Genomic DNA, 23,097 nt, shown 5'->3' on the forward strand with positions numbered 1-23,097 from the left:
GGATCCTCAGACTAAGTAGGGTTCCTCTAAAGAGTATATAAAGGGATCAGAGAGAAAGTGAATCTTGAAACTGTAACAGTGAACTTATGTTATTTAACTCAAGGCCACTTGCTCAATTGCACTGTCCTTCCAGAAGATCCAGTTTTTGTGTTACAGCTGAATGGCAGGCTTTTTCATTTTTTCACGTAGCTGTATGTGTTGTGTGTGTGTTTTCCACTGTTGGTGTTTTAATAAGTAAATATTATATGAGGCTTTGGATTGATATTTAACAGTTGAGATGGTTGATTGTGCCACTGAAAACATTTGTCGTTGCCCGTTCCAATGTCATCAATATGAACCATCTGAACTCTGCCTTTCTTTTTCTTTGCTGCCCCTGGGGTTTAATGGCTTTGCAGAGAAGCTCCTGCCTGGCATATTGAGCTGCTCCCGAAGGTCTAACCCATAAGCAGTGAGTACTGAACTGCAGCACACTAATGCTGTAGGTGTTGACTCACCATGCTGTTTTTAATTGCAGTTCTTTTGAAGGTAGATAATCTATACAGACTGTCAACATAAATATTGAATCTTTAGGTATATACCAATATGATGATGTATTTGTGTGGCTACAAATGCTGTTCTGCTTTTCTTTTCCTGGGAATTAACATTTCTTCTGTGCACATACTGTTTGCATTTAAAACTAGCTTTCACGTGTCTGTGGCTCCTGCTATAGCTGGCAAATGCTTTGTCTCATATCTGCAGTGAACTGTGTTCTTCTAGAAATCTTGAGCCTAATGTAAACCAGCTTTCAAATGTGCATGAATTGAAAAGCATCTGTAATGTTTTGATGTGACTAATACTAAGATATGATTGACCAAGTCTGGATTTACTTTGTTACTGGAAAGTCATTGAAAATATTCATTTGCAAACGTTAAACAAAGTTGAGAATCGAGGGGGTTAATTTGTGATTTAATTGCTTTGAAAAAACTTTTTTTAATTTTTGCTTTGAGATGATATGCAGTCTTAATTTTTTTATATATATAATTTGTATAGTGTAAGACGTAAAACTCATCTCAAAAAATCCATCCATGTTTGGCTATTGTTAGAAAACATAACTGTTTCGATAATTGCAATTGTTTCTGTATACACTATTCCTAAAGACAAACAGGCAATTCATTTGGCTAAATGAGGTGTTCCAGCTAATTGCTGCCCCGAGGAGAGGAAAAAGTCTGCTTGGCATGGACAGTTTTGGTATAACTTTGCCTATAAATATGTACTTTCAGACCTGCCCAGATCTGTGTTAATACTTACTGACATCATGGTGGAGCTCATTCAGGAACATTGAATGCTGAAATCAAATATTGGGCAGTGCATGCAGAAAGCAGGTTGCTCTTTCCTAAAAGCACTGCAATATTTAGAGAACTTCAGAGAATATTCTCCAGCTCATTTTGAAAAAAAAAAAAAAAAAAAAGAAAAAAAAAGAAAAAGAAAAAGAAAGAAGAAGAAGAAAAAAGAAAGTGATAATAGAGGGGAACTTTTTATAAACCGAGAGAAACTCGTGCAAGTGGCTGCTGTAGTATATCTCTTGGAGTAGTTTCATGGTAGCGCTAGAGAGGATTATAGCCTTAATTTTTGTTGTAGGCCTACTGACTTTCTGCATGAGGGTGAACACTTGTGACACAATTGCACAAACATTGTGGAGACATCTGTGAGGCTTAAGATATCAGCGTCATTCTCCAGCTGTTTCTCACTGAGCCGAAGGTTACTGGCCTCGAGGTTGAGCCACGCTAATGGGTCATGTGAGCAAGCCTCGTCCATGTCAGTGCAGAGTCAGCCAGGTTATTTTAAATTATTGCCGGCTGCAACATAGGGTGGTAGTGAACAGCTTGAGGTAATAACTTGTTAAACCATTCCAGCTACGTCTCCAAGAGCACATCTGTCTGTGTCCTTATAAGAGCAATCCTTGAGTCTCTCTGTTGTTGCACTGGGTTCAGGGTTTGTCAGGATCGCAAAGCTGTTGCCAAGAGGAGCTCTCATATTCGAGTGGAATGTATTGGCTCTTCCTGCCTATCATAATTATCATTATATGATAGAAAGATCTGATTGATGGGTGTATACAATGGAATATATACATTGATTGGTAAAGTAAACTTTATTTTCAAATGTGAGGTAAATATGTGAAAGTCATGTTTCTGAAAGCTCTTTAAACTGGAAAGCGATTGCCAAATGAAGTCTTCTCCTCCCCTTGCCCCTGTGCCTAGTTCAGCCACTTCTGGCCACTTGCTATCTTTGATTCCTAGCAGTTTAAGTTCTTATCTTCTCTATACCCGTGCTTTATTCCTGAAAAACTCCCCTGTATTGATTAGAGTTATAATGAATCTTTTAGCTCTATTTTTTTTTTTTATTTTTGCCCCAGGTCCAGCAAGACTATGAATCTCTGTTCCAAATGCTTTGCTGGTAAGTGCAGTAAAAGGTTTTGTGTTTTCTTAGATTATCAAGAAATCTAAATCTAATACCACATTGTTGGCATCTCCTTCAGGGTTTGTGCATGGGTTTCTCGTGTGTGTGAGTGAGTGAGAGAGAGTGAGAGAGACTGAGAGATCAAAATCAGATTTTCCTCATTTCGGTACTTCATTTATTTGCTCAGGTCTGAAATGATCTTCAATGTGTGTAAAGCAAGAACCCCTTGTGTAAATGTACCAAACCTTGACTCAGTGAAGTTTGCAGAAGTCTGGAATGCCCTTGAACTCCAGAGCTTGGCTCTTAGCACAGCCCCTATACAGGTGGCATGACTTTCAAAATGCATCAGTCTGAAATGGAATTTGGAATTTTATAGAACTTATTTTTTATTTTGCTAGTAACCTCTGGTATATGCTAGGGATTTAAAAACTTGAAAAGGAAAAGTGGTTAGAGAAAAATTCCTGCTCCATTTCTTTTCAATTTGCCACCCTTGAACATTAAATCATCAGTAGCTCATTAGTGGGCTAATCCTAAATACTACATATTATCTTTTTACTGCAAAGTCACTGCTACTGTATAGAAAGTTAGGAATTCCTATTGACCTCTTCTGTTAGCATCTTCTAGCTTTCCTTTTTTTAAAGTTTTGTGGTATTACTTAGTATTGTAATCTTTTAATTACAAGTAAGGTGCTGTCAATTCATGATTTTAAATTTCTTTTGGGGGAACAGACATTAATATTATGTGTAGAACATAATTTGGTCTTAATATTGGGCTTGCAGAGCTTTTTATTTACTTACTCTATCGTTGATTTCCAGTGCAAAAGCTATGCAACCTCTGAAATTTAAGATGAAGTGTACAGGGAAAAAAAAAGTTGTAGAGCTTTTCTGAGGTTTGAACTTCCTAAATTTTGACTTGTAGATTAAAAATCTTGGGGCCAGGATCACCTCATTAAACACAGACATGGGGGAAAAAAAGGTCTGTCAAAGGCTACTCAGCAAAATTACACAGCTATCCCTCTGGCTATTTTATAAAGTCATGGATCACTGGAAGGGTATATTGAAAGAAGTACAAGCCCCCTGTTCTATTCTTGCCCTACTGACTGCTGTTGGAAACAGGCTGCTAGGTCTTTGATCTGACCCAGTGCAACTATGATGTTCAGCTAGCACTGTGAACAATTTTGCATACCTCAGATGTATGGATTTCCTGGTTCTGAGAGATTGAAATGGCCTAAACCTTGTATTCTGGGATTAATGAAGTACCCTGATTAATGGCCAGGCATTAAGCAAAGCATATTTTATTTTATGGATTTCTATAGATAGATAGGGATATTTTTTAACAAGAGAAGAAGTTTGATACCATCTTGACTTGTATTTTGTGATTCTCCTGAACAGCTGAAAAGCCATTCCCTCTGAGCAAATTGATTTTTCTGTTGTAAAAATACAAGATTATATCTAAACCTATGTGTGATTTAAGGAAAAAACGCATCTTTACTTTTAAAAATTTCAAGACCTTATTTACAGTTGCTTTCAATTGTTTATTCTTAATCAGATGTAAGAATTTTGAAAATCTTGAGAAACTTAAAGCTTCTGCTAATAGGAACAAAATCCAGTATTTTTGAAGGAAGCAAATTGACTTTATCTTCTTAGATCCTAATTATGGATCCTTATCAGTAAGATTCAAATAATAGAGCTTTTAAGTAACTACTAAAAAAGGGCTGTTCATCTGCCCCAGACTACCACCCTCCTATTTATTTGTTTGTTTATGATTTTACTTAAGTATTTTGAGCATATTTTTACTGGGTTTTCAGCCAGAGTATTGTAATAAAAAGATATATAATCTTTTCTCTTCTGAAAATTGGACCACTGCAGATAGCAAGAATTTAGCCAAGAAAACTGTTGAATCAGATCTGTTTTTCACTATTCCAGGCACCCCGAAGGTATGATCTGAAAAAACTTCCTTTTTCTTTCTCTTTTAATATGACAAGTTACTCCTTCAAGTATATTGAAGCAGATATGTATAGAGGGGAAAATTGGAAATTATTATTTCTCTTGACCCTCCTTTCCTTTCTCTTTTATTTTAGAAAAAAGAAATCCACACAACGAAAAAGGTTAGTAACTGCATTAAATGACTTTTTTTCCCCCCCTCTCCCCCCTCCCCCCCCCCCCCCCCCCGGGAAGAAATAGAATTCAGTTTTCAAATTTTCAAAAATAATTTCAGACTTCTGCAGTAGCAGAGCTCCTTGCATTTGTGTAAGCATTATTTTCACATAAATTGCATGAGAAGGGCAACAAGTCAGTAAGAGGTGAAAACGTGTTGAGTTTGCATTGCAATACGAATTATTAAATGGAACCTTCCTGTCTGAACTCCTCCGTGCAACTACGGACCTGCTGTTTCTGATTTGACATGTTAGTTCTTGGCTTGCACACAAAGGTTGATGAGTGTTGGAGAGGAGTTTGAAATGAGCTATCCTCTTCAGCCCTCTTTTTTCTTCCTTTTATCTCATCTGCTTATTCCAAGGAGGAATACCTGACTTATCTTACTTGAGCCCAGTAGATGTAGCAGACTTTGAAATGTTCAAGAGCCTTTCTGAAATCATTTAAAATTAATTGTGCTTCAACAAAGTGCTTTACAGCATTCTGTCTCTATTTCACTATTGACCACATGCTATCAATCTCCAAGTCTCCAGATACAGTGCAAGTGTAAGCCTAGGTATTTTTCTCAAATAAATTTGCTCTTGAGATTGTTAAGGCTTAGTTGCTTCAGGCAGCTTGCACATCCAGAATAAAAATACAAGGAAACATTTTTTTTTAATTCAAAATGTAAATTGGTAAGTGAAAAAAAAATGTAAACATTCAGAGAACGTACCGTATCCTTTGTTAATACTGCAATCTCTCATCTTTCAATACAGTAAACTGCTAAATCTAAGTGATTAAAATACTGGACAGTGCTTTGTGGGTGAAATTTTTCAGAAGTACTCTTCATCATTCTAGTTTTGTTCCTATTAGGCTTATGGAAGTTTTAATATCAGCTTCAGGTACAGACATTGCCTGGGTGCTTTTGAAAAGCCACTTTTACAAAGTAGGCTCTTTCAAGCAGGATTTCTTCAAGTATTCATGAAAACAACACCTGGTACCACAAGGACTTGATTTTAATTGGAGCCTCTGGGAACAGTCCTAGAACAAACTATTACTGAGTAAAAACGAATGCTTAAATACATAAAACTGATGTAAAAGCAGACTTTTCCCTTAAACCACCCAGAAAACATATTCTACCATATTCTATCCATTTGATTGTGAGTCTAGAAAGGTTAATTTTTGTTATGGTACAATCAGCATGGGAAAGAGGGATGCTGGAAATGAATTGCATCTTGTTCAATAACTAATACATGAAGCCCAAGGTAAGTGCAGCTCTGGATGGTTTGATGAAGAGATGTACTTAGAAAATTGGAAGTAGAAAGAAATGATGATTAAAACATTAATGAGTTGGACTATTTCTAAATAAATTTTATAGTACTTGTTTGAAGATGTAATTGAAAATTTTCTAGAGATAGGTGCATAGTTGGAATCAGAAAAGAGATGGGGACAGAGTTTACGTTCGTGTTATGTGAAGCAGTAGATCGAAATAACTGAATTTGAGGAAAACACTTCAATATCCTGTAACCCAAGAATTCTCTGAGATTTAAGGGTCGTGACTCTTAGTTCAGTTTTGCTTGTAGTTGAAATTGTACATATTTTTTCACATACTGATATATTGATAAGTAAAAATCACAGAATTTTAATCTCCATGTCTGAAGTAGCTGGTAACCGTATAGGTATTTTCAATATATAAGCTTGACTGTATGCCGGGTTATAAAGTTTTATAACTTCAATAGTATATTAATTTTTTTTATCTTGAATATGAGAGACCTGATAAGGAGGGGGGAAAAAAGAAGAAAAAATGACACATGTTCTATAAACATCATCTTATTTTAGAAGAAAGTGACAGATTATTGACTGTTCTTTCTTTTTCCTGAACTCACTCACGTCTGACTGTAGAGTTATTTCATGTTTTTGTGTATTTTAACCCTTCTGCTTTGTTGAGCAGACCTTAGTTTTGTCATGTGCCCAGTTTTAAGAGCTTACAAAACAGTCTCTCTATGTGATTCAGAGTCACTCCTGAATAATGCAAACAATTTCCTCTTTTCTCTGTCTTCATACATCCTGCAAGCTGTTTAGAGCTTGTGTGGTAGTGGTAAAGCCCACTGTAGGGATGACCTGGCAAAAACCAGGGCTCTTCCCTAGATAGATTTTTTTGTTAACAAACTGCTAACCTGACCCTTAGTGAAACCTTCAGCTTGCAGTAATGGAGACCATTTCAGCAGGTGCATCTTGCATTTTGCTATTTTATATGTTGCAATCTTTGTTGTATGCTATTGCATGATAAATTATACATATACTCTCTTTAGCCCTTCTCTTTGTCGTAAAGTTTCTGTTCCTAAATGAACAATTAAAAATCTAGCATGTTTGCATTTTTCATATCCTTACATCTGTTGTATATCTGCCTATTTTAGTGCTTTTTTTGCTGTAGAAGTTTGTCAACAGTACTAAGTACTAGTTTTTTCTATCTGTACATGAAATACGTCCTTTTTGGAAAGGCTTAAGTACAATGTTCCCTTTCTTGGTTCCTAGTGAAAGTGGTGCCTCAATATGTTGTTTCATTAGGAACTAGAACTTGTTGCTGTGTTCATGTCTGTGTGTTTTGAAGTAGATGCACAGCTTCCTACAAAAAGCAGCACTCACTGGCTAGCGCTTGAAACTAGTAAAGTTTCATCTTCAACTTTTATTGCAGTCCAGCTTCAAGCTAATAATTCTTTGGAAAATTGTATGGCTGGTTACAGTAACAACAAAGATATTGCTAATTTCCAGAGCACCTGCTAATGAAGAGCATTCAAGGTATAAACATGGATATTGTTTGATATGCATTTAATTTCTCTCATGCTATTCCTTATCTCAAGTCCAAACAATTTTTACAAGGAGAATGATGGTAGGGAAAAGAGGTCTCAACACAAGCAGTAATCTTGAAAAGGTCAGCTCTATGCTAAGCTTGAGGAAGAGAATCATTATGAAAAAGAAAAGCAAAAAGTTGGATGACTTTAGTTGGGCTTGTTTATAAACTTGATTTGCGCTGCTGGCCCCAGAAATTCTGTTTGATCTGTTGACCTGTGTTATTTTGCAGCCCTAAAACGTGTTAAGATCTGAGTAATAGCTTTGTTTAGGCTGTTAGAACAGGGCAATATTTTGTGGAAGGATTCGGAAGGGATTTATTTGCTTTTAGTTAACTCCTTTTCCCCCTAAACTGTCTTAAAGTTTTGGAGAAGAAATAAAATCTAATAGCAAACAAGATTTATATAAGTGTGGTTGTACTATCTAAGCTTAGGGCTAACTGTTTCAGTTCTGTCAAGAATCGTCCCGTCAGCCAGTATATTTATGCTATGTGTTCCTGGAGCTCAATTTGTACAGGAGAATTGGGAAGGCGGAAGAGAATAATGTGTGAGGCTTCTTATTTCAGGCTTGTCGTGGCTCTAAGAATTAACTAGGGGTTACGCTTGGAGCTACCGTGTTGGTATAATATTGCTTGAGGTGTCCACTTCCCACCTCCCCCCCCCAGTCATAGACTGAAAGTAGCAGAGTTCAGGGCTCTCCTGCTGCTTTGTGGCAGTATTGATCAGTTTTTGCTGCGCATTATGTAAGATATTAAAGATGCTGTATGAAAGACACAGAACCCTTACTTGCCTAGGAACATAGCTGTGTGAAGGCTTCGTGTGTACAGGCGTGCAGCATAAGCTGTAAATAGTGCCGGTGAGTCACGTGCTGAGTAAATTTGCTCAATTATTTTTTCCTTTTCCACCTTCTTCATCTTCCCTCAGACAAAGTAGTGGGAAGGTGTAAGCACTGATGGAGGACAGATCCATAAAGTGTTTTTGAATAGTTAATGGAAGAAAGAGAATTTCTTTCATGTCTGGCAGTCAAATCTTGTGCATCAAAGTAGGAAGTTTCTTCTCTCTGGCTACTACCTTCAAGATAGTAGGGTTTCTTCTAGTCACATTTGAAAGTGTTTTTCTTCCACAAACACAGGCTAGAAAGATCAGCTGCCATTTGGTTAAGAACTCTAATGTTTTGCAGTCGATCAATCCTATCAGCGAATGACCCTCTAGGACCTTAGTGGCGGTTGCACTGAATTACATCTTGCTAAATTCACAGTCTAATGATCTGGGGCTCATTTGTTAAAAATATAAACTACACTCAAACAAAAATACGACGTCTTCCCAGTGCTGGCTACGTGGAAAGACTGCTAAGTATTCTTAAATTTAATTTTTCTTCTATCTCAACAAGAGATCACTGGTATTTTCCATGTGTTTTTTTTTTCACTCAGAGGGTTGCCAGTCCCGTTGTACAGATTGTTGATCTACAAGCAAAGACAAGCCCTCGGCCCCTTTTTGTTTCAGACTTGCATTATTTTTTGTTTGTTTCATAGTTGTTCTTTTTTAGCATATTTTTCTTTCTGTAGTAAAGTCAGTTTCTTTCAATAATGTCTTGTTCATCTTCTAACTCATTAACCTTGCCGTGGGATTGTTGAAACACCAGCTGTAATTTAATCCCCCTGTGTATAGGTTCTCTGATTTAAAAAATGTTTAAAAATGTGACAATTGCCATGATCTTTGCACACTGTCAGCATGAGAACAGAGCTACGTATTTAGAATGTGCAGCCCACAAGTTTAATGAATTAAACTTCCGTGTAACTCCGTTCTCCTGTGCGTGGGTATGTAAGAGATGAGAAGGGGCATTTTACTCTTCTCTTCGTATTTTAGCAATTTGTTTGAGTTATGGAAAAGTCTGCTCTGTTTTCTGTACTTGCTCATTTGGAAACCTTCTGTAGTTTACAGAGGCACTAGTGATTTGTTCCTTAGCCTCCCTGTGGAGTTTGTTCCGTATTACAATCTAATTCCATGTCCGTGTCGTGCACTCCTGAGCTGTTAATTTGTACGTTTCGATGCAGTTTGTTTCGTCGTGTTTTTGTAATCCAAACTGAATGTAACGAGCTGTGTGCTTTGGGGACCCTGCCTTGCCTTGCCAATTAGAACAAGTGGTTACTGCGAGAGAGAATGTTTTAAATAAAACATGGCACCTCTGCGTGGGACTGGCAACCTTTGGGGAATAAAGAAATTGTTTAACTCCTTTCTCTCCGCAAAGAGAGGCCAGTTTCTATGAGCCCATTTTAAAAATATCCAGCTTGTTTCTTTGAGAAGTGTGATCCAGATTCATGCCTTGTCTTGCAAATAAAATTTAGTTTTTCTTTGGAGATCAGTGTTACGTAGTGCTGCATGCGGGGTATTCAGAAATGTACAGGGTCGCTGTCCGATTCACTGAATGTTTTCTAGGATTCTAGTCACTAATGCCTCATGCAAATTATACAGGACTAGTGGCTAACCTTTCTCTTTCCCCTTGCACTGCTATCCAAGAGGGCTGAGGTAGGACAAGAAGAGTGCCAGGAGATAAAAGATGTAGTTTCAAAATGTATTTTATGAGTCAAGAAACCTAGAAGCAACACTTCTTAACCTTAGTATAGAACACACTTACTTATGTGCTAGGTGAATGTGAGGAAGCGCTCATGGTTATTCTACTAAAGGTAGCTTGGTAAAAGCACTTCTGTGACCTTCAATATTATGTTTGTGACTGTTGCAAGAATTATGCAGCGTTCTGGTAGTCTTGAATTCGCCAGGAGCTTAACTGAACTAAGACACAACAAAGATTTTTTTTCAAGTTAACTCTACTTTGCAGTTCTGTTTTTCGCATCTCACCCCCAACATTTCGTTTCCCCTCTCGCCACTCTAATTTGCACGTTCTATCTGCTAGTGCATCTTCATAAGGAAGAAGTTACTGTCTAATAACAGCCTTCAGCTAAGGACACCGAGAAAGTTGATCGCCACGACTGTTCGCCTAAATTCTGAGAGAACATTTCAGCAGTCCTTAGTCCACAAGTAAGGCAAGACCAAGAAAATGTTTCCCTTGTGAAAGCCTTTTAGCTCAGCAGTTAGCAGTTGTTTGCTAAGATCATTTAAGCTGTTAGATAAGCATGTATATAGGAAATGTAACTGATGACTTCTTAATTGTCTATTCATTTTTTTTTTCCTGAAAGGAATGAGATCTACAAGCTAAGACAGTAGCTAGGAACTTGAGACCTGATCTTTCCTTTTTAGACTCAAAAATAAGAATTTCTTTGTGATATTAGACAAGTCATTTTTCTTCACATTCGATGCCTTAGTTACTCGTCATTTACTGAGAGCTGATAACATTTTGCTAATTCACTGTAATGTTTGTGAAGATAAAATATATGATGTTCAATACAGTTATAGTCATCTAAGGAGCTGAGATAAATCTAGCTCTCCATCTTGGGAAAAGTAAACTCATTTTACAAATGATACCCACTATTTTCTCTTCCAAATCAGCTTGAAGTGGGCATGCTGTTAGTACATATTAGATTAAAATGCAACTCAGCTGTCTTGAAAGTTAGTCAAGCCCTCTGACTGAGTAAATTATCCAAACCTTGGAGTAAGTTTGATCCTTTAGTTATATGTAGTACAGATGCCTCTGCGTACTATCTCTAGTGCAGCATTATGATAATGTAGTAAGCTAGTGTAGCAAAACTTAATGTCAGATCTTACAGAAGAGGAAGGTGATTTGTATTTCACAACTCTGGAAGTAAGTTGACTTATCTATTCATGCACTCACCACCCACACACTCACAAGCAGAAAGACGCATATCCAAATAGTCTGGCCAGGATCCACTTGTCCGTGACGCAGGACAGGAGGTGCTAGCTATCGAACCCTCAGTATGATGACAAACTACAAACCGATTTTGGACTAAACTTTTATATCCTTTAGGAATGGATTCTGTTTGGATCTTTTGCCTCATTATTTTGTCTCAGTCCTCATAAATCTTAGGCAAAATCCCAGAATTTCAGTTCTCTTGTTTTTCTTATCTGGATATTGTATGACTGCAGTTCTGTTCTTCATCTTCTTGACATCTTATCTTTAGTTCAGTTTGTTTCTGCTTTTAATTTCAATGAAATGATATAAAGGGTGAACTATTGCAATTAATGCATACCATTCCTTTTAACTCTTGTTGTACTGTTTCTTCTGGAGCTTGCACACATTTGCTCTCATACTTCATCCACAGCAGACTTCACATTTCTGTTAAAAATCTCTGCAATAAAAAGTTTTCTGTTCTCACAGAGTTAGTCACCAGAGGGCAAACTGCTTGTGCAGATTTTTAGTACAGCTGTAACTTTGCTTTTAACTTTATTTTTTCTGAAACATGGCCAATGCATGAATTTACCTATAGTATTAATTAGAAAAGAATGACTATGATCTTCTGAGATGTAGAAGTTAGTATTTTAGGTTGCAATAGAAATATCTTTTAAATGTTAAGGTTCAGACTGTTGGGCTAATTTGCAAGCTTTTGGAAAAAAAATCTCCCTTCAGACAAAGTTATTGTTGTGATTGCATCACAAGATTGCCTAATTATTAGGAGGGCGAAAGAATAGTAGGTCAAAATGTTTTCTAGTAGGAATTTGACTTTAACTTTAATTGTGAGTAGAGGAATCTCCATAATGGAAGAAAAAGAAAGGTATTTTATGCACAAGTTATTTAAGCCTACAGGACTGTAGAAAAGGCCGTTTTTGAATCTAGAGTACCTGGATCTCTATCAGTTGAAGATTTAGGATTGATGTTCCTTTTCCTTTGTAGAAAGCATGGACTGTTGACTAAATGTGGCTTTTCATCTAAATCTTGAATATAATTGTTCAGACTTCTACTGTGTGTCGTTTGGAAGTCCTGACATTATTATACTCTATTACAATAAGCAAATGTCCTGCTGTAGATAGGTTTTAAAAGACCATTTGCATTAATGTTACTGTAGCACCTGTCATGGATTTGAATTCCAGAGTAATGCAAATTAGAAATAAGTGTTTAATGCGCATATAAATATAGAAAAAAATCCTCCTGTGTTAAAGAACTAACAGTTTAAGGATGACAGGAGAGCTGTACAATGTAGATGGCCGTTGAATGTACCCTATAACACAAGAGTTTCTATCTTACAGTTTCGAAATCTGTGCTCCATAAAAAAGACATAGAAGTTAATTTTCCCATTTTTGGAGGTTTGATTGCTGTCTTCCCTTCTCAAACTGTTGCTCTGGAAACTTCTACGTTTTCAGCAGGAGATGGGCTGTACTCTGTTACCTGACCTGATCCAACATGGTTAGTGGGAAACTGTGAATATGGAAATAATAAGAAAATACAGAAACAGTTAAAAACAGTACCATTACTCTTGTTAGTCGGTATGTCATGATGATCACTCAGCGTACCAGCTGTCTAATCAAATCCAAATTTAGGAATAATTTATAGGGGATGTTAAGCTGATTCATATAAGGCTCACTCTCTTAAAGTTAAATGGAGCTTCTTAAAATTTTATTTGCCATCATTATCTTGTCTGGTGTTTCATTGATAATCTGAACTACATCCTATTACTTTACTAGCGGTTGCTGTGGACTCTTTTCTGCCAGTTAATTTCTAGAGACGACTGTCTGGATAAGCTTGCCTAATAGTATAGCTGATAAATCTCACTTTATCTATAGCTAAATATTTATACATTTTATGTGACTGGGTGTGGAATACATGTTTTATACATATATTTATACAAACAATATACATATCGTGTGTATGCATTTGTGTGTAGACATACACATGTGCTAGGGTAAACTTTTTGCCAGCTTCAGTTATTTTTATGCTACATGCTTCTGTGGGCCTAATGTTTGGCCTGCATTTAACTTTAAATTTGTTATTAAACATAAATCCAAAAACTTACCTTCAAGGAACTTGAAAGTTGGAAAATTGAACACTCAAGGTTTAGGAGATGACACAAGAGGTTACTGTGCTATAGTAATTAATCCAAGTTGTGTATGTTATGACTGTCCTTTAATTATGCTAAAAGGATCAAAGAGTATAAGAAAGCATAAGATTACCCAGTCTGATCTTCTGGTTTAAATCACAAGTCATTTAAATATTATCCAGGTAAATTCTATTTGCTTAAAACATCATCTTCAAACAGATATCCCACCTTTAGGTGAAAACATGTGGGAGTGTATATGCCACCGGCGCTGGAATTTCTAATGGATAATCTCTCTCACTGTTAAATGAGAAAGACGACACACGTTATTAATTAGTAGTATTGTGGGAAGTGGGATCCCACAGAATCCGCCTCTCATTCATTGTGCAGTTTGGTGTACTAAATAGGGAACAGTTGAAGATGTTTTGTTTTACCTTATATATTTTTACTACAGCATTCACACATAATATAGTCTGAATAAAGAATTATTAATTTCTTCATGAAAAACATTTATAGAGTTCACTAGCCCTCTGTGGCTTCAATAAAATAAATAATTTACCACTTTGACACTTCTGTGATTTGAGATGATGATATTCTTGTTCACGGTGCATGGATTAGAATTTAAAGAATTTAAACATTCACAGAATTTTGGATATCCCCTCAGAGAAGACTGGTGACTGGTGCCCTTTCTTAATCTGCACACTTCTTCCCCCCAGCAGTATATAATTTTATGATGTTTTGAACACTGAAAGTACAGCTCTACCTACCATCAAGGAACTGCAAAGTTATTGAATGCTTTTGCCTCACAGGACACAAGAGTACCTGTTTGAACGTCCTGAAAATGATTGTCAGGCGGGTAGGAGGAACTCGCATGGTCATATAGGGACTCTGGTGGAGACAGTAGGCAGAATCCAATGCTTTCTGCTTATTCTTCAGATTTTTGTGGGAGGCTAAAACAAAGTCAAGAGTCTAGCAGAAGCAACTTTATTTTCTATGCAAGTCTGATTTCACATTTTGGACTGCTTTCATCCTATCCAGTGAGTTAAAGATCCTCTGAAAGAGAAGTTCTGTGATTGCTTGCATCAATCATTAAAATTAAAGAGGTCAGGTAAGAGTTTACGGAAGATATTAATTCTGACACTTTGTGATTTCTGACTGCTTTATTTTTGAAGCTTAGCAAAAGTTTTTTGCTGTCCCCTAGTACCATCTCCCATCCTTCTGTTCAAAATAAATTCTGTTATGTGAACTGTGACTATTACAAAGCATTTGATAATCTTGAGTCAGGATGCAATCAACTCATAAGTTGACCTGAATGATGTAAGAAGGAATGCTGTCATATGATGTGTTGTCTTATGCATACATTGAAAAAAGTTGTGTTCAATGAATTATATCAGCAAGAAGACATTCATTTCTCTTCCTTATTGCTATTTGTAAAAGTTAGAGGCTTTGTTCTCTTAGCCAAAGAGGTGGGGTTTTTTTCTCCGTCTTTTACATCAGAAGAAAAAAAATCTAGATGATATATGTGGAGGCAAATACCAGAGTTGTCTGGCTTTTCCTCTAGGCTGAAAATGAAATATACTTGTGCTGCTGTCTAACATTGTGTTTTATCAGTGTTTTACTGCTCTTAGTAAACAAGCTTTCATTCACCTTTGTGGACTTGTCCTGCCCTGAAGAAGCAGAAAGTTGATCCCAATATAGATGAGTGCACTGCTTCAATACTACACGCTCACTGCCTCAGCAATGTCTGTGCACTGCTTCCAACTCTTTAATCAAACAGCCTTCTGCTGAAGAGCCTTCAGCAGCAATTTAAAAACTACATTTTGACACCATTGTCTTTTTTCCCTCCTTTATTTTTTTTGACTCACTAGCATCTAGAGAAAACTGTGATAAAAATGAATAATTGTAGAAGCGTAGAAGCTTAATATGGGAGTTTATATCTACCAAGTTGCCAATAGCAAGTTAACACAGAAATTTTTCACTTGTTAGTTTTATTCTGCATCATTTTTGTTGGTGTAATTATTTTAAAATAGCTAACATTATTGTACAATTGAAAACTATTTTAATGGATGAGCCAAAGAGTGTAAAAGCTTAATTTAAGATGTATGTAGCGGTCAATTATTTTGATACTCAGAGCACATGAAAATCATAGCTGATGCATGACTGCTAGTCAGAGGATGGATACTTACATGAGTAAGTCTTTTTATATGGAATCTTGAATCCATGAGTATAGGTGACAGAACTTAGGCAAAGGGCATTTCTGAATCCAAAATCAGGATGGTCAGCAATATTCCCCAAACTAATACATTTGGGAGCACGGATAGCAGTAGGTCTCCAGTACCTTTCTGCCCGTCTACTATTTATTTATTTATTTAATTTATTTGAAAGGATTTTGGTGCCCCTCAGACAGGGGAAAATGTATAGGAATGTTCATTGAATAGGTTTATAAATGCAGAATTGTTGGAAGCCTTTGTCACAAAACCTGATGTAAAGGTCAAATTTCTTGTATTTGTTCCCATGTGAGCCATTCTTGACAGAATGAAAGCTGTTTTGCTCTTGATTTATAAGGTATTTACTGTGAGCTAGTACTGCATAAACATCTGCTATTGTGAGCAGTTCTGTATTTTGCTGACCACACTCTAGTAAATAGGGAAGGGGAATTCAAGATATTTTATTTATGGGGGATTTTTCTGTAGGTACTATGGCAAAGCATAGGATGTCCGTTTACAGAACAGAATTGTTTTTAACTTGAAATCATTTTTTCTTCCACACAGTAAGCTGCAATAAGAAACTCCCTGTAGAGAGCGAATGAAACGTCAGTTCTGACTCCCTTCATGCACACACCTGAGCCTACCCTACAGGGAAGGAAAACTTACTGCTCGTTCACTTTTGACTTCTGAAAATGTCGTTAGTGGTACTTGAGATATTATCTTCTTTTAAAGGATTTCAGGAAAAGGCACTTAAAGTATTAAGCCTTATTATATAATATTATAACAGCTTGTTTTGTTGTGGTAGTGAAGATGGACTTTTAAGAGCATATGCAGCCATTTTCTCCCTCCCTGAAGTGTTATAAATATATATGCTGTTATTTTGTATGCTCTATCTGCTTACCTACCATCTTTTCATCCACAGGTATCCCAACAAGCTGTTTTTCTTAAAATGTGGCACACATTTTAAATCTCATAGCAGGCATGTAGAATGTGGTAGACTCCTTTGGTTCTAAAGAAAATAACAAAACAAGTCTTCCTCCTAAGGAAAGCCTTCAACAGAGGTCACCAATAAAGGAATAAAAAACAGTATTTGCTTCTTCCCGTATAAAGAAGAGTTTACTGCAAAAACAAGTGAAGCATCTGCAGGAGTTTTGTTTACTAAAGCGTTACAGCGAGAGTCTGGCTGCAAAAAGTAATAATCATAAAATTAAAGAAATGATAATATATTACTGGTATCATGACACAATTTATTTAAGTGAAGCTGAAGATAGTTCCTGTGAAGAACAGGAGGTGTTTATAGCCCTTTCTATACCCTAGTAAAAGTGATGAGAGCCCATTTTGTGGTGTGTTTTTTAAGGGGTTAGTTAGGAAGGAAAATTTTTGAACCATTCTAGAAGTTTTAAGATGTGAAACATTTTAAAATATTTACCCAAATAAGTGTGTGAGGGAGAGTTGGCTTTTCAAAGTTTGAAGTATCAAGCAAAGTGCCTTGCATCTTCTAGGCTTGATTAATGTCATATTAAATGCTGTTGTCTACATAGTTTTTAAAATGTTGTTCTTCAGTGCGTACAAAAATACTGAAGTTCTTGACCAATTTCTCTTCCCCACTGTATTGTTCCATGATAGTATCAGGAATAAAGTGAACATCTCTTAATCCAGAGCATATTTTTTCATGTCTAGCTGTTTAATGAGGACTTCTATTCCTAATAGAAATAATCCTTCAAAAGTTGAAAGAAGTGATTGATGTTGGTTACTATGCATTAATTTCAATGCTTTTGGGTTTTTTTTGTTTTTTTTTTTTAATCAAATCCCAGGCCATGAGTAACATATTTATTGAAAGGAACTTGTCCAAGCTTGCCAGTCAGTCTTCTCTCTACTACTATGTGCTCGTAGTACAGGGACGTAACCTATTCCAAATGAAGAGCAAATAAATTGCTCATTTGAGATTGTTTTATACATCTGTCTCTGTGGGCATAATAATGAATATCCTGTATGTAATGTATGCAGCGTTTTCTAATTTGGGAGGTTGCAGCTTATTTAGATGCTCTTGTGGAAGAAATCTCATAGCTCAGGTGGGTCACAGTGGATGAACAAGACAGTGCAGAGATAAATGACCTGCTCACAGTCCGTGCTAGGTAGTTGTGTTGGAAGAGAAATTGAAAATAGTGTGTTTTGGGATCTTCCTTCTCTTTTTCACTGGTGAATTCTATATTGATCTTTCTCTCCAAATCAAGAGGGGTGTGTGTGTGTGTGTGTGTGGGGGGGGGGGTGTTCTTCCCCTTCCTCCCCCCACATCCCTGGCTACAGGGTTAGCCTTTCTGTGTGTCTAAAAATTTAGCTGTGTTTTTTGTGGCTCATCACCAAGAGTAAAGATATTGAAACTGGAATTTACTGGCAGTTTAGCTGATGTGTGAAACAAAAAAGAGAGTATGCTTTGCTTTGTTGCATCCAGTTCTTTATGCAATAGCAGTGGAAAAACTTGAAGGAAACTTGGGGAACGTTACTCTGAAGGCTTATGGGGAGCACACACGTGAGAGCAAAACAACTCTTCTAACTTGATTTGTTCACCAGCGCCCACACTTTACCTTTCCGAAGACATTTTAATTTGAAGCTAACAGAATTGTAATGCAAAGTGCACGCTGTTAAAATGATGAGTCCTTAACGAGTGTTACATTGCATAGTTGAAACTGCTTTTTTCTTACCATTCTTGATGAGTAAGTGATGAGACAGTTGCATGACTTGGCATTACAGCACTGCATAGTATTAACAATATTCACCTGTAAACTGGTCTCAGTCAACACAGTGCAGTGTGGTCTGTTAAAATACAGGGTTTTTAAATCGAGCTTGCTATGGTTGTTTAAAGAATATGAAAAGATTTGGCTTTTAATGCTGACAATGCTGTAGCTGTTTACAGTGATACAATATACCTAGCCCAGTTCTACCAAAACCTGGTCATACAAAATTGTGCTAACTACCTTCCTTGTATTCCTCTGGATATCATCTTGTTTTTCTTTTGTGAATACAGTTCTGAACTGTGGAGTATGAGGGGAAAAAAGATGTTACCTAAAGGAAATACATTGATTTGATGTAGGAGAAGCTTTTGAAAACTAGGGCATGTAGTATGTACGCACAGCCCATGTGTGGGAAAAAAAAATGTTGTATGGACAACTCCCTGGTCTCGAAGAGTGGCCAACATCCATTTCGTAAACTTAGAGGGAAATCCTGAGCATGGAAGTTGCATTATAGTTAGAGTGAGAAACACTCTAAAATGTGTACCCAGGGCCACCTCACCCTGCCTATGTTCTTTTGAATCAGAGGTCTTCCACCATTGAGGAACTACGAAGTAGCAAATGAGGCATGAAGCAAAGGCACTGGGTAAGCTTGTGTACAGAAATACTGAACTAGCTTTTGTTGCAGTAACTTCTGGAGGTGCAGAATTCACATTTTTAATTGCAAGTTGATATGTGTAAGTGTTAATAGTGACTAAGAATTAGCCTTTAACACTGATCATCAATTCCAAAAACATGTTGACTTAAAATCAGTCTTCTGTAAAACAGGATTAGAATAACATTTACTAAGTTTTAAAGTCTTACAATTCTTTCTAGAGCCACCAATTGAGAACTGATTCCCCCTATTACCCCTTTCGTAGTGAAATTCTAAGGAATTCAGGACTATAAACTTGAAGACAAGCATAAAGTATTGTGAGATTTGGGCCCTAACATCTTGGGCTGATGACACTGTATTTTACATTTTATTGAGCTGATGAAGAAAAGTTGTGTTCTGTTGCGTATTTTCCCTAGAGTCTTAATAACTGTGGAATATGTGTAAAATGTTTAACTGCAGGTGTTGAGATGTTCACTGTTTCTACCCAATCTTTTTTTATTTTTTTTCCACTTGGCTGGAAAAATTCATCTAGTATTCTCCAACTTATAAACTCTTGGCGAAACCTCTTCAGTGCTCAGCTTTGCACACATCCAGGACACCTTCTGTCCTGTCTGGTTCCATAGTTAAAACTTCTAGCAGCTTTCTGGATATTTGTGCACTCTAGTGTTTGAGGCTATATAGATATCTAGGTAGGGACACTCTGAAACAGTAAGGATGGGGAGGGAAATCCAGTTGCCTGGCATTTTCTGTCTTTAAATCTCTGGCTTTTCTTGCCCTGCATTTTTTCCCCTTTTCCCTTTTATATTGTCTTACTGCATTCCATAAAAGTACTTGGTCTGTGCTTTTAGTTCAGTACTTCTATCCAGTCTGCCTTGATCATTACTCTTTTGATTCAGATTTTTGTTCATGCTCAACCTCATGGTGTTTTTCCCTTTTTTTTTAGAATAAAACACTGTATTGTATTGTTCAAAGTGTTATTTCTCTTATTCATTGGAGATTTAAAAAAGAAGGAAAAAAGAAAAAGAAAACCATTTTGGGAGCATCTACTGAAGGCTACTACATAGCAAATTTCATTATATTATGCAAGGCTGAACTGGTAACATCATAAGGCTTTTTTTGTTGTTTGGTCACTTGTCTTTTAATTTTTCGTTTGATGGTTTGGTGTGGAAGTTTCCTCAGGTTCCAACCTGCAGGTCTCAGAAATGGAATTTTCTTGCTCCCCTACCTGATTTCTAAATTTTATTTAAAACATAATTAGCATTTAATATGTTGGACTGTTGGAAGCCTTAATGCTTTTGAAAGGGTTATTGTGAAATTGAGCTGTTTTCTATGAGGAAAACGTTATGAAGAAAAAGAAAAAATTCAAGAATTTTCTTGTTAAAGACTGGATGTGGTATGGTTTATCTTAATGATTTTTGATTAAGTAAAGAATGACTCATTCCTGCAGACTTAGGCAGTCCATTCTTAACAGAATATGACTGATCAAATACCTGTAGCGAGTTTTTTGAAATGTCATTTTATTTTTTTATTTAATTGCAGAGAAAATAAATAACTTTGTGTAAGATTGAAAAAGCTAAGGAGAAATCAGGCAAGTTTACTTTTTGTCAGTACCTATATATATTATAAATTATTATATGTTATTAAGCTATTTGGAATTAAATAGCACTCCTGATTTTAGGGATACAGGCTCTTTGCAAAACTAGGTGCAAAGAGGTGCAACTAGGTGCAAGTTTGGAGCTGGCAATATACAAATTCTGTCACTGTAGATTATTACTTCTGATTGAACTTGGGCCAGCCCTTACCCAAGCTGACTGACAAGGAATAGTTGCCTGTGGAAGACAAATTTTCTCTATAATCTGGCTTCTTGTGAAAATTTGTATCAAAATCTACTAGTTTCAAAATCATAAAAGGACACTTAAACTATTTTTAAAATTGTTGAGAATTAGTTAAAGTATAGATGAAAACTGTCTTTTTCTAAAACCTGTTTCAAATGTAAGGTGGATTAATTTTTTCTTTAATGTGCTCAAACAGAAAAAGCTAAATTATTTTTAAAAATACCCTTGAGCTGAATTTCAAAAATGCACTTAGGCATAACACAGTCTCTTAAGTAAATGTCATTTACTATAACAAAAAATGATGTACCTATGTGTGTTAAGATAGATCCATGTTTGTACTTCACGCATATTTGGTTGTTTATGCCTGTTAGCAAATTTTGTTGTAAAGGCTAATTCATTGCCAATTGCAGGTGAATGTTGTTATCACAGCGACCAAAAATTCTACTGAACCCTTTTCTTTGAGAATATGATTATGGATGCAGAAAATAAAATAAGCCTCTTTACTTCCTTGAAATAACTGTATCATGATTTGTATTTTCTTCCCCTGTGAAACAGTCTGAACCTGGATTTGCTACACAGAGGTATAATACTGGAAGGAGTATAGCAGAATGTGAGATTCATCGTTTGCCTTTTCTTTGGTAGGTTTGTCCTGGTTTAGTTTTCATTGCCAGCGATGGATCATACAACTTGTTAGTGGCATCTCCTTCCCCTAGGTGTACTGTTCGCTGTTAGCAGAAGCAGTGGAAGGCCGTATTCCGATAGGAACACGGGCGCCTTTACCCGAACACCATGCTCACAGCTGCCTTGCTGAAGAGAAAGTTTCCAAAATTCGGACTCTTCTGTTCTGCTTCTAGTTGGGGAGCAGTTGGGTGGAACTGGGAGCAAATCACTGCCATCGCTTTTTTCGGCCTGTGCTGTTCCGGCTTTCTAATCGCAACTTTCTTTGCTGCAGCCTCCCTATGGTACTACGCAACATCGTTTATGAGGTACAGAGACCTAAGGCTAAGATGGATTTCCTGGTTCTGTGTAACTCGATTCCTGTCTTGTGCTTCTCAAAGCAAAGCAAGCAGGAGGCTTCCTCCCTCCTCTTCCAGTTTTACTACTGACTGGGGAAACAAACTGGAAAAGCTGTTTTCCTGCTATATAAGTCAATACCTGTTTATGTAACAAGGAATTAACAGTCTTCTAGATATCCCTTGCCCTGTTACCAAGAATATACAGTGATACTAAAATGAATTAGTTGAGAATTTTGTGCCTCTATGACTTATCGCAGAACATTATCCTGCTGCAGTGATATTAAGTCATTTTTCATCCCCTTTCAAATTAATGTTGATTATTATTACCAGTTTTGTTCTTGTCCCCGGATTAGAATGTAAAGGAAAAAAATCACGCTAGAATATTAAAATTGTTGGATAAGCAGTGCCTCACTTGAAGCAGAATTCTCTTAGAAAATTATAAGGGAATGTGTATCTAAGCTTTCCCTTTGCTCTCATGTATGAAAAAGTGCTTGCCATTCAGGGCATCAGGAGAGCACAGGAGGTAAGGATGAGTCAAAATAATGGTAAGAAAGGGCAAACTGCAGAAGAAGGCATACCAGTGTCCATCCATGCCAGTATTTCAAGGAACTCATCAGTGACTTCTGCCTTTAATGAGCATTATAATACCTTTTCGGTAACTGCCCTGCGACATAGTGTTTGACATTCGCATCACTAACCAACAAATAAGCATATGATTTACTGAGGAGTGGGAAAGCTGTTTGGAATTAAATGCAGATCTGTTGTGGGTCTGGGTTGCTTTGTTGCCAGGGCGAGGGGCAGATCTTTGCTTTTAACAAGCTTCTTTCAAAACCGCATGTGGGTTTGGAGCTGGCTGTGTTCAGATACTTTCACTATACATTTTCACATCTGATTTAACTTGAGTCAAGCTAGACTAGATAAGGAGTAGCTGCTTGGCCTGTGGAAGATGCATCTGCTTTATAATCCAGGTTCTAGTTAACACTTCTGTTGAAATTGCAGAATACACCAGCTGTAATGTTTGCTGCTAAGCTTAGGAGGGAGGCATAGCCACAGGGGTGCAACCGGCATTGTAAGCCTAGCCAGTAAGAAGGTTTTTGGAGGGCAGGGGAAAGAAGGTTTGGGGTATTTTATTCCTTTCTAAGATACTTTCGTTATCCTATTTGGAGACTTACAGTCCTTCAGACAAAACTTAAGCATGCAAGGAGGTGACCTGGTATTTGACAGAAGTGAGGGAGTGTGAACTTCTACCAAGAGGAATGATGTGTGCAAAGAAACCACTCAACACTTTTTTTTTTT

General features: G+C 36.8%; 1 protein-coding gene across 2 annotated transcripts in view; it reads left to right on the forward strand.

Moving 5' to 3' along the window:
* Positions 1 to 395: 395 nt before the first annotated feature.
* ZFAND3 (zinc finger AN1-type containing 3) overlaps positions 396 to 23,097 on the forward strand; it is a 116,610-nt gene continuing 93,908 nt past the window's right edge. Inside the window, exons 1-3 of one of the 2 annotated variants that reach the window (XM_085320594.1) lie at positions 396 to 448; positions 2,393 to 2,433; positions 4,517 to 4,543. In XM_085320594.1, coding sequence (XP_085176720.1) covers positions 2,406 to 2,433; positions 4,517 to 4,543 — 55 coding nt within the window. In that variant the 5' untranslated portion in view covers positions 396 to 448; positions 2,393 to 2,405. Of the gene's footprint in view, positions 479 to 2,392; positions 2,434 to 4,516; positions 4,544 to 23,097 lie in introns of both variants that reach the window. The other variant, XM_085320586.1, reaches the window with a different exon arrangement.

The sequence above is a fragment of the Rhea americana genome, unplaced genomic scaffold, assembly GCF_003343005.1.
Source record: "Rhea americana isolate MKP2758 unplaced genomic scaffold, rheAme1 scaffold_119, whole genome shotgun sequence".
NCBI lineage: Eukaryota > Metazoa > Chordata > Aves > Rheiformes > Rheidae > Rhea > Rhea americana.